Genomic DNA, 12,147 nt, shown 5'->3' with positions numbered 1-12,147 from the left:
AGCGATTCATCACTGAACCATATCCTTCTCCAGTGCACTAGGGTCCATGGTCGAACATTTCTGCTCCATTGTAGACGTGCACGACGATGATGTTGCGGCAGAATGGGCACTATATATTGTCTCATTGGACGTATCCCATGCTGTCTTAGACGATTTCTGATGGTTTGCGCCGAGACTCTACGAAGACCAGAAACATTGTTAGCTGTGTATGCTGCACTGATTGTCCGGTTTCAAAGATGCAACACCCGGATGAAGCGGTCCTGCGCCGCAGTTGTGACCCTGGGTCTTCCACTTCTCGGTCGATCTCTTTGAGAGTTGTGGAGTCTGTAGCGCTGCCACAGACGAGAAATGGTACTCTGCCTCACGTCAAAGTGCCTGGCTTCTGATGTCTGACTTTCTCCATCTTCCAGACGTCCAATGGCTCTGTTTCTACAGTCTTCATTCAGTCTTAGCATCATGGTAGTCACGTAAACAGAACATCGGAGAGTGATTCGCAGCAGGACTGCCAAATTTTTACACCCATCGTTATAAAGGTTAAGCCGTATTTGCACGTGCAGCATACTTACAGCTTACTCCTTGCAATTTCCCCAAGTTTGGTTTCAAGATGCTGTATTTTGGCGAAAAGTCACCAAATGTTGTGTTCGGGTGCAATAAATTAGTGAAAGGTCAATATCCACAGTTAGCAATGACATTTATATTGAGTTCAAGCCTTCATCTTTAATAACAGTCAAGTTTGAAAAACAGATTTCAGCTATGTGTTTCTTTTTTTGGCCAGTATATTAAATACCATTTTCAGTAGCGCTACTTGGTTTCGCGTGTGCTATTTTTACACTTCATCGCGATCACAACAGGGACGACAAGTAGAGACGTTAACAAGCTGAGTAGGTAGAATTAGTAAAATGTATGAAGAACGTATGATGAATACTTATTTTCTTCGAAGATGTATATCTCTATAATCTTTATTTCATAAAACTTTGCAAATGAAAGCAGAGAGGCTGGGTTTGCATTGTATTATGCGGGGTGCACGAGATAACAACCGCGCCAGATATAGGTGTAGGCACACAGTTCAGTCTGGCACAAACGTATGATTAATACTACATATTAACGTTCTTTAAATATGTCAACCAGATATGGATGAAACGTTTATCTTTAAAAACGGGGCTCATTTTTCACATATCGGTAAAATCATGTTTATTTATGTGTTTGACTCAATTTCTAATGTGCAGCGACATTTCATTCATGACGTCAGACAGTGCTGTTACAATATAATGACGTCATAGTTTACAGAACGTTGCGACACTTTCATAGATGTTGTAAACCAATTGCGCCGTATCTTTGGAGATTTTACTTTTAGTCTATGTTTCTCCGACTCACCTTCACATCGGAGATATTTTGACTTACATGTTAGTACTCTCAACAGTTCGAGTTGCATCGTGTACAAAACCAGAGGGCTTTCAGCTTTCAGTTTCGACGAGTTCACGTACAAAATACACTTCACCTCAAAAGTAAATTACCTCCTGTTTCGAGAGGAACGACCTCCTATATGACGACTTGCTTGATGAACAGGGGCGGTGGGGTAGACGAGAGGTTGCAGTGTTAGCTCGACACGTAGATGGCCCTAGTTCGATTCCCAAAATGGGCAAAGTTGGTGAACCCTAATTCTGATGTTGTCCCGCGCTATGATATTGCTGAAATATTGTTAAATGAGGCATAAAACCATAGTCACTCACTAACCCAAGCGTTCAGAATTGGTCTAATCCCTTTATTTAACCTTTACAGTAATTTTAGTTGGTAAGAGAAGCCTTTTCAATCTGAATTGTATTCTGGTTTCCCTTGGCACATATACGAATGAACCGTTTAGTTAATGCATTCTTGGGTACATTACATATGCGTTGTACTGTAATTAAATAAATACATACAGCTTTGATATCGCAAGTAAGTCTACATCAGTGGGACATTTCAGTTTTATTTATTTCCAACTTTTCATTATTTCACACATGTTAGGCTCATCGGCGGAATGCACCAAGAATTTGTCATAAAGTCTCGCCATATATGGTGTTGTATGTTTAGAACTCACGTGTCGCCAGGAGCCTGGGGAAACCTGCAGGTATGACATGGAGAAGCTAGATGGTAATTATACATACGTATTTACTTTACAGTCATTACCAGTTGAATATATACTGGGTATACAGGTGCCCCGTTTTGCCAAAGGCGCCGCAATTCGCTGTGCAGAGTTGCGTTCCTTATGCGTGTCAGAATCCTATGCTCATGTATTCAAATCCCAGATTCGCTTTGATTATGGTCCTTGGTTTGTCAGCACTCTGTCTCGTGAGTGTTACTAAAGTGGTAAACTGACACGTCCTGATATAAAGGAATATTGTCCTATCTATTGGTCCGTCCGCTGTTTCAACGGTATGGGATTTAACTACGGTTATATAAAGATTAATACAATAGCGTAGGTCGGCCTTCAATTATTATTTCTGTCTTTTGTGGGGATACTCAAATACACTCGACCTTTTAATGGTCCAGAAGTGTACACGGGTGCACAGCTGTTTGAAAAAGTGAAGGTCCTCTTGAAATATATAAATGAAGAGAAATAATTCGGGAATTTTTTTAGTTTGTTTACAAAAGGTTGATCAAACAATTAATTATTTCTGTTGAAATGAGTGAGTGAGTGAGTGTGTGTGTGTGTGTGTGTGTGTGCGTGCGTGCGTGCGTGCGTGCGTGCGTGTGTGTGTGTGTGTGTAATCCGTGTGACCCCCTTGAGACCCGAACAAGATTAATATTCGTGGCGGTGGCCTTCCATAGTTATTTATGTTTGTGAATGTTTTTTTGACGATATGACGATGGCCTGTAAATAATCAAACCTGGACCAGACGATCCGGTGACTGACATCATGAACGTCGATCCACGATGACTAGCAGTCATCATCGAGCCTTACCACCGGATCAGGTCAGTCGCCTTTCACGACCAGCATAGCCTTCTGGGAAACTATATTCCTACGCGTAATCCTCACGGCTGAAAATATATTTGTTTCAGAAAATACTGACGTTTTTATTTATGATAGGTTTTACCTAGCAAATGTTCCCTGGATGACCTGAAAATGCATTTGAATAAAAGTGTACATCTTGAAGCAGTGACCCAAATCTGTTTCTAGCAAAAATCCAGGAGACACCCCCTTCCCCTCGATTATTAGGACCGATCGACATTAATCCTCAAACAGAATATGTGTGTTCATGAAATGCGAGCGATTTCTTTGTTTTCATCACTTTTTTCATTTTTATGCCCAGTGGAATCTGTGTCGGCACTGATTATTCTCTGCCACTGACGTTTAAATATTTACATACGATTTCAGACAAGCAGCTTGTGTCGGATATCAATATTGAGAACAGGGTCAAGCAGTCACTTGACTTCTTTCGGGAAAAGGAGGAAAGGAAGATTCTTGGTCCAGCAAATGTTCCACCAAATCCCTGCCTCAAAGACTAACCGTAATCTTTAATAAAACCAAGGAAGGACTTTCTTTATATTCACAGAAAGTATTTGAGACAATTGGAAGTAACACCATGTGGATTCTCAAAAACTTGACTTTTTGACTTGACTTGACATTTTGCAATCTTAGAAAAGAACCAAGTTCCGTTTGATTTTTTCAACTTTGTACACCATTATCCCACATGACACACGTCAGGAAAAACGTCATTCCTTGATCCATGGGGCTTTTGTAACAAAACATGGTGAACAAAGACACAGTTGCGTATCAATATTCAGGACAATTAGGGACATTTTAAATGAAAGCAAATGCCATCTGAAGTTTACTGAGTAAACAATATGTGAAATGCTGGACTTCCTCATTGATAACATCTACGTAACATGTAGGGGTAAGACATGTAGGGGTAAGACGACATGTAGGGGTAAGACATGTAGGGGTAAGACATGTAGGGGTAAGACGACATGTAGGGGTAAGACATGTAGGGGTAAGACATGTAGGGGTAAGACGACATGTAGGGGTAAGACATGTAGGGGTAAGACATGTAGGGGTAAAACGACATGTAGGGGTAAGACATGTAGGGGTAAGACATGTAGGGGTAAGACGACATGTAGGGGTAAGACATGTAGGGTAAGACATGTAGGGGTAAAACGACATGTAGGGGTAAGACATGTAGGGGTAAGACATGTAGGGGTAAGACATGTAGGGTAAGACATGTAGGGGTAAGACATGTAGGGGTAAGACATGTAGGGGTAAGACGACATGTAGGGGTAAGACATGTAGGGGTAAGACATGTAGGGGTAAGACATGTAGGAAAGAAGTGCGCATCCCCACGGGCACCAGCTGTGCTCCCCTTTTTGCGGATCTGTTTCGTTATGCACATAAATAAGACTTTCTGTTCGGACTGACAAAGTCAAAACTGATGTGATATCTGATTCAGTTCCTCTGATTTTCCACCTTAACTAGAAATAAAGGAGCCCAGTCTGTTTCATATTTAGATATATGCATAACGATTCATAGTAACAAAACACTGTTAAGATATCGATGAATATTCCAGCAGCTCCAGCCTTTGGTGTTTACATTTCACAACTTCTGAGATACAATCGAGCATGCTCTTCTTTCCAAGATTTCAAAGAGCGTCATACGACTCTTGCTCAGAAGTTGTTTGATCAAGGTTACAACATTCAAGGCCTACATCCACCTTTTCGCGGACACCTGGTATCATTACTAGTTGATAGTGATTCATAAACACATGCTCATGATACAGTCGGAATCGTACAATCGACTCTGCTTTATGCAGAGATTCCTTTTGGATATGGAAAGGGTTTTGCCGCTGTATTCATATGCATTCATTCACTGTAATAATAATGGAGCCATCAGTAAATTTACTTCTACTAACAAATTTGTAAACAAAAGTGTCCAAAGACTTCAAGTAAAAAGTGCCAAATATCATTTCTATAATCCTTAGAAATATTTACCAAAAGCACAGTCCATTCATCGACGATATGACAGGAAAGCTAGGGAATTAGATCGGACACAATTTTGGTAACAAATGCGTCAAGCTTGGAATTCATCTCGGTATGTCTGCCGAAAACCTTCTTGAAAGTTTTACCATAGCTTTCTAAGGGCTTGAATGTTGTAACACTGATCATATTAACGCCAAAGGCTGGAGCTGCTGGAATATTGCTCAAAATTGAGGAAAAGTAAACTACTGGAAAGTTGAAGTCATCACTCTCGTCATGCAGTCTCTTGGAAATTTTTACTCACTTTAAATCTTCATGCATAGATCTAAAAATGAAACAGGCGACAGTGGTCTCTTTTATCTCTAGTATAGGTTCATAACTACACGAATGTCGAAATTGACGTTTATTATCCCAAATCAGAGGGTGAGTAGGAGTATACGGCACATGTGACGCAAACCAACACTATGCTGAAAGCCACGAAAGCCAACAGTCAGAGCGAGGAGCGGATCCTGGCTAAGTACGAATTGCGGCGCCTTTAAAGATGCTGATAATTTGTAACTACATCATTGGAAAAGTGGCCCGGGTGGCCCAGTCGTCTAAGGCGCCGCGATTCGCTGTGCAGAGTTGCGTCCCTTGGGCACGCCAGAAACCTATGATTGTAGGTTCGAATCCCGGTTCGCCCCAATTATGTTTCTAGGTTTGTCAGCACCATACCCGTGCTCGTGGGTTTCACCGTAGTGGTAAACGTCTGAGACCTGCATCACTTCGGGCTTTCCTCCCATATTAAGCTGACACGCCGCGATATAACTGGAGTACTGTTAAAAGCGGCGTTAAACCAACTCACTCACTCACTCACTCACTACTTACTTGGACATCACGTTAACGCAGTCTTACAATTGTCCACATGTCAGATTTAGTAAACCAACATAATAACGAGAATGCCATGAAGCTACAATACAATAACTGTTCAATAAATGTTCAACAAAAGTTTAATTCGATAAATGTAACAGGCAGATTCACTATTGATACCATTTCAGCGCTTAAGCAGAATAAGATTTGGTCAGAGTTGCCTCCCTTTCCACGGTGCACAGGCAAGGAAAAGAAAGCGTGTAAGTTTAAGATTGTCATGAATCTAGCATTACCGGCATCAAATGCAACTACAAAAGTCTTGATCAGTCCATGCTGTTATTGAAAGTCTTTGTCCATTTCATGTAAATAACATCCACATCTGTGGTGTAGTGGGTGGAACGGAAGGTTGGAGCTCCCCGATACCATGCCTGGCGCTGGGATAACCGGGATAAAACAAGGACTTACACCATACAATCGGCAATAGACTATCACAATCAGCCACACACACACACGTGCATTGAGACAGCTGTATAAGTGGAATAGTCTTGAACGTGACATTAAACCCCATTACTTACTTACTTACTTACTTTGGAGATTTAACGTGCGCTAAATCTCCAAAGTAAGTAAGTAAACCCCATTTCACCTCACCTGCTATTAATGTGTTTTAGTTCTGAGAAGTCTGTTATAGAAATGATAACCCTAACGGGACATTACATGTTTGCTGTCAAGGGTACCAGAGTTGGTGTTGTCCCCAGCTGTCTATTTATGACGACTAAATTATAACGGGTGGTCAGAATTGGTTCACGCGTTGCTCATAATATTAACAACTGGTTTGTCTGGCGCCCCGATACATCTTTTATAGGCCGCCGTGGCGGAAAACAAACAAACAAACAAACTGATCACTAGACTAAGAAGCCATGGCACGAATGACGTAACCTGCGGGTGCCTAACTTCTCCCCCTCTGACGCTGCAGCACTATGTGGATATTTATGAACGTTTCAGTGGGCATGTGCAATGACACAGCTGCCTGTAAACACCCACTTCCTGCGGCTGACAGCCAAGAAAACATCCGCAATATTCTTACACCTGTAACCAAACTACAAGAGGGGGCACTGGGAAGGATAAAGGATGTTTTCAACATACAGGAGAGGAGGAAATATGCTTTTGTCACGGCAGCGTCAGCGGATCACTTTGATGAATCCCAGGAGATGATCATGACTCTGGACAAATACATTTTCCCTCATTTAAGGACCTACTCCTTCTATTATTACGACATGGGGCTGAACAGAAGTCAGGTCAAACTGGTAAGCTATGACTTTATTTGAGAATCAATGACAGAAATATACGAAGTAGCAGCTAATTTCATCAGTAGTAATATCATTAGTAGTATGAGGTAGGAGAAGTAGACGTAGTAATAGGGAACATCAGTGGTAGTAGTAGCTGTTGTAGCAGTAGTAGTAGTTGATTTAGCAGTAGTAGTTGTTGTAATAGTAGTAGTAGTGGTAGTGGTGATAGGGTAGTAGTGGTGGGAGTGGTAGTAGAAAAAGGAATAAGAGTGGGAATTACAATAATTCAGGCTATTCGCTGTTTACTTAAAGCAGCTATATATAAAGAGATAAGTAGCTACCACGGCTTCTGTGATATAAATATGTCTATCAATTTGTTATTTCAAATATGTTGCAGCTTCAGTTTACCACGAATCTGAAGCCAATGTGATAATGCTACACAACCAGCCATTCTTATAATGGACCCGTGGGTGTCCTGCGCAGTGGACCCAAACTGTATGTGTCAACCAGGTGCAACAGATTTGTTTTCGTGTAAGTTCAGTATCAGGAAGTATGGGAAATGTCACCGGTATGACAAATCAGCCCTCAATTTGATTCTTCTACAGATGTTCAGAAGGAATATAGATTCCATGCAATATAAGAAAAGGAAATACGCACATGTCTCGCGGAAAAAAGGACGACTGTACCTCAATGAATTGAACAATGAATCACTATAATGTGTATGTGTTCTTGTATGTGCGTCAATATGTTAAGTCGAACATGACAGCACATGTTTTGAAACACATACGCTGCATAATAATAATGTTGATTTTGTAGTGTTTTTCACTTTAACGATACTTCTAATTTTTAACGTGTGTGTGGTGGTTTTGATAATGGGGAATTGAATTGGTTAGGGGGATTTGTTGTGCTTGCGCACCCCTTGTACCTTATGAAATCTTACTTTTACGTAATTTCTTATGGCTGCGTCAACCAAGCGTGGCTGTTACATTTGACAGGTGCATAGTTACCTATTATAGCGTAAATTTTGCCAACTTACGCGGACATAAACCTCATTGCGGACAGTCTCTTTATGTCATCACAGCACCCTTTTTTTCCTGTAGTTATAGATATCCCTCGGAAATGCGTTTGTTGTTCTGGATAAATCTCTGGCTTAGATGGTGGCTGGCTGATACACGCCCGGGGTCCATTACTTAAATATGTCAACTCACAATCAGTTAGCATTAGCAAACACGGTATATACATATAGGGGGTCGACCATATATCATGGGGGGAGGGGGTGGGGGTGTATTTTCACAACATAATTTTCTTTCCGGATATCATTCATGTCCATTTTGTTGTTGCAAACCCTGAGGGAATTAAAGATTGAGGTTCCTAGATATTGTTTTTTTCATAGAGTCAGTTTTCTTAATGCCCAAATTTTATATCATATTTCCCATTTGGGTCGTTAATATATTACTAGAGGCGGGACCGCCTGCGTGGTCTAGTGGTAGAGCGTCCGCACGGAGAGCGGAAGGTCCGGGGTTCGATCCCCGGCCGCGTCATACCAAAAGATGGTACTTGTTGTTACCCTGTCTGGCGCTCGGCATTAAGGGGCTAAAACAAGGACTGGTCGGCTCGGAGTCAGTATACTGTGTCTGAGTGGGATATTCCTGTTAAACTGCGGCATGGTATCTCAGTGAGCTAGCACTATAAATCGGCATCAGCCCGGACTAGTACAAGGAGCCACACAAACACACACACGTACATGCACGTCGTTATATAAGTGCAATAATTTTGGACGCGACGTTAAATCCCATTTCACCTCACCTACTAGAGGCGGCATACATCGCCTTCAGTATGTTCAACCGAATAAAATTCTTCATGTGTACTGAAGACGGAATGAATGAGGAGAATGGAGGTGACGTGCTGCTGTGTCAGAGTCAGTCTTAGGTGAGTAATAATTTTAATCTAAATATGTTTACAAATTATTTACTGATATGTAATTAGTTACATTGAATTTTTTTTTCTTTCTTTCTCATCTGTCTACCTCTAATGCATATTTGTGTAAAGCATTTTTGTAATGCTATATATGCATTTGTTCACCATGCTTTTGACTAAATAATTCATATTATTTAACAGTTAAACTTAAAACATATTCTTATTTTACTAATCCATTTGTAGAGTTTAATACCCAACAGAAATCAAATATAATCCTTCTTCTTTTTTGTTGTTGTTGTTGATAAAACATCACTCGTTAAACATTTTACAAAGCAAGAAATAGAATACTCAGAGTGATTTCATGAAAATTTACTTTTTATGAAATGTAACAAAGTGATTTCTGATACAGACTATACTTTGCTTTGCGAGCGGCGCACAACTTTTGGGTACATCCTATAGCATTGCGATTCCTGGCTATAGATGTTATAGTCTGTTTCTGCATGATTTATGCATTTGTATGGAAAAAAACAACCTTGATTGAGTTTATTATCTTATCATGAGTCCAACGAATTCTCATTTAGGAAAAAAAGTACATGTGCAAATTCAATGTTCCCTTTGTTCCAGGATGTGTGCACCACAAATGGCGTCTCATTGAAGAACCATCGTAATGAAGAGACAGTGATGTAGTTACCTTTACCTATGTGCTGCTTAATAAAGTCAGACATCGATCAATGTATTCTTATATTGTCTTTTTTTATCTCTTTTTACAAAACAGTTACGATTAATCTTAAGGTTTTAAAAAGGTGATCTTAGCATAGTGTTAGTTAACCCTTGTCATGATAAATTTCTATTACTCGAAATAAAGTTAGAATATTCTGAATTTAGCATGATTAGCTTTTAAAACCTTAAGATTAATCGTTTGGTGTATTGTGTCCTCTGTCAGTGGTCAGGAAGATAACCCGATGATCAATTCAATGCAAGCTTCACCAAGTACATATTCGCTGGGGAGTCACGTGATCACCTTCTTTACAACGCTCAATGAGCATAGTAATATTTCCATATTTAGTTAGTATACTATGTACACAGTTGTCGACGCATCTAACAGTAGATCATATTGCTTATATGGTAACAAGTGAGGTTTATTTTACAACACTCCGAATGAGTTGGTATATGTTATACACATAACACCTTGTTTTGTCAGTGTCGCTGTTTTGTGAAATACTGACGTCTAGAGAGCCTCCTCAAATTGAGGTCACCACATGCCATTTATCGTGAGCCTGCTTATGAATGGAGGGGGTTGGTTAACCACAGCTCCACTCCGTTGTAGAAAGTTCACATATGGTATGAGGTACTATACCCATGCCATGTGATACACGTGAATGGAGAGACAAAATTCACGTACCGCTTATTGAATTTTATTCAAGAAATAATGGTCGGTAATTCCAATACAATTGAAACACCCCTCCCGTTTTTTGTCAATGAAAACCCAAGCTGCTGTCCCGACACTGTTAGATGCCAACACCCAACTGTCTGACTGACATTGAATAACGCAAATATTTTAAACGAATAATTTGTCTAGTCATACGGTTCTAAACTAAACACGCTACGTAGGGTGTGTTCATTCTTAGATTTTTCACTTATAAGAAACTAGTGTAATTTTATCATATGCTATTCAATAAAGGCATGATGAATACTAAGAATATCAGAATCTAATTTTGTAAAAGAACAATACTAATTATATGAAAAAACACCAATTCGCATGTGTGAAATTTACAACCATATCCTTTACCTCTGCAAAGTATGAATTTGCAAAATCATTGTGTAATATTTCATGATAGTTTTAACTTCAAACTGAACCATTGTTTGCTAGATACATATTATAATACCGCGATAGCTAGCTAACGGAATGGTCGTTGCCTGATAACTTGGAAGTCAATTTGATAATTATTGGAGATTAATTGAGAGCATTTTCGTGTATGACTACGTTTGATAAGTAAATATATTGCTAGGCAATCGAGTTGTTGACAGTTTAATTTAACTGAGCGGTCAAGAAATCAGTTAAGATCAGACTGTCAGACTTGAGACTTAACTAAATATTTACTGAATAAAATATGTTTAAATCATAACTTTTGATATGGGTTGTATGAATCCCAGAGAAGAGCGCTTAAACAATCATGAATGCTTACATCTTGTGTTTAACTTATCGATATTTATGGGAGGAACTATTCTGCTCACATACGCATTTCCCCAAGAGAACAATGCCATACATTATTTTGACTGCTGGCTTAATGACATCCTGAGTCGATGTGAAGAGATCTGACAGCAATAAGTGACATATCATCGCCCTTATTTTGTGTATGTAAACAGAACAGCACAATAGGAACTTAATAAGAATTATTTGATGTCTATTTTTTTGTGAAATTTTACATTCTCATATCAACGAGTATTGCGGATTTTCACATAATATCGAGGATGTGTACGCTCATATGTCAACACCAAGATCGCATGGCTAATGATGTTTTTAAATCAACCAGATAAACAAAATGGATTCTTTAATTTGCCCACAGTTCCTATTCTGTATTGATAGAGTTTTCAACTGTCTATCGCAAATGAAAAGGGTTCCACAGATAGTTAATGTCAATTGTGCACAGAATTGAAAATGACAAGTTCTTTGATGGTTGAAAACTTCGAGTTTTATAGTTAACAGATTATATCAAGAAATATGCTAACTTGTAATACTTACATTAGCACAAATGTTGAAATTGCTTCCGGAATTCAACACACCTGATGGTAGCTTCACCTGAAATAATGAGCTCTATGGCCTCCTTAATTTCGGCAACTTCCAAAATTGAAATAACTGAACAGTCCCTATTTTGAATCGATAGAGATCGTTGTTCCCTATCGAAACTAAATAATGTTCCGCCAACTGTTAAGGTGAGTTGGGCACAGTACGACAGGTTGAAAGTTCTGTTCTCGTAGAGATCAAGTTCGGTCAAAAAGTAAATTAAGATGTTTTTAAGTTGTTCTGAGACGTGACCAATACTTGATCAGAAGACGAATCTTCCCCGATTCTGAACTGGATACTAGTTGTGGACACGTTGAAAATTAAAGTGAAAGCCATCGTCTGGTAAAATCTAGCAATCTTATG

General features: G+C 39.5%; 1 protein-coding gene across 1 annotated transcript; it reads left to right on the top strand.

Annotated features, from left to right (window-relative positions):
• The first annotated feature begins 236 nt into the window (after positions 1 to 236).
• LOC139470416 (uncharacterized) lies at positions 237 to 9,686 on the top strand. The gene is made up of 6 exons (XM_071252825.1): positions 237 to 351; positions 2,071 to 2,130; positions 3,356 to 3,445; positions 5,985 to 6,056; positions 6,799 to 7,100; positions 9,624 to 9,686. The coding sequence occupies exons 1-6, from the start codon at positions 237 to 239 to the stop codon at positions 9,684 to 9,686; spliced, it is 702 nt and encodes a 233-aa protein (XP_071108926.1).
• Positions 9,687 to 12,147: the final 2,461 nt, after the last annotated feature.

This window comes from Haliotis cracherodii, unplaced genomic scaffold (assembly GCF_022045235.1).
Source record: "Haliotis cracherodii isolate W230 unplaced genomic scaffold, xgHalCrac1.p SCAF_20, whole genome shotgun sequence".
NCBI lineage: Eukaryota > Metazoa > Mollusca > Gastropoda > Lepetellida > Haliotidae > Haliotis > Haliotis cracherodii.
Note: the sequence above shows the minus strand (reverse complement) of the source record. Positions and strands in the feature narration are given on the sequence as shown.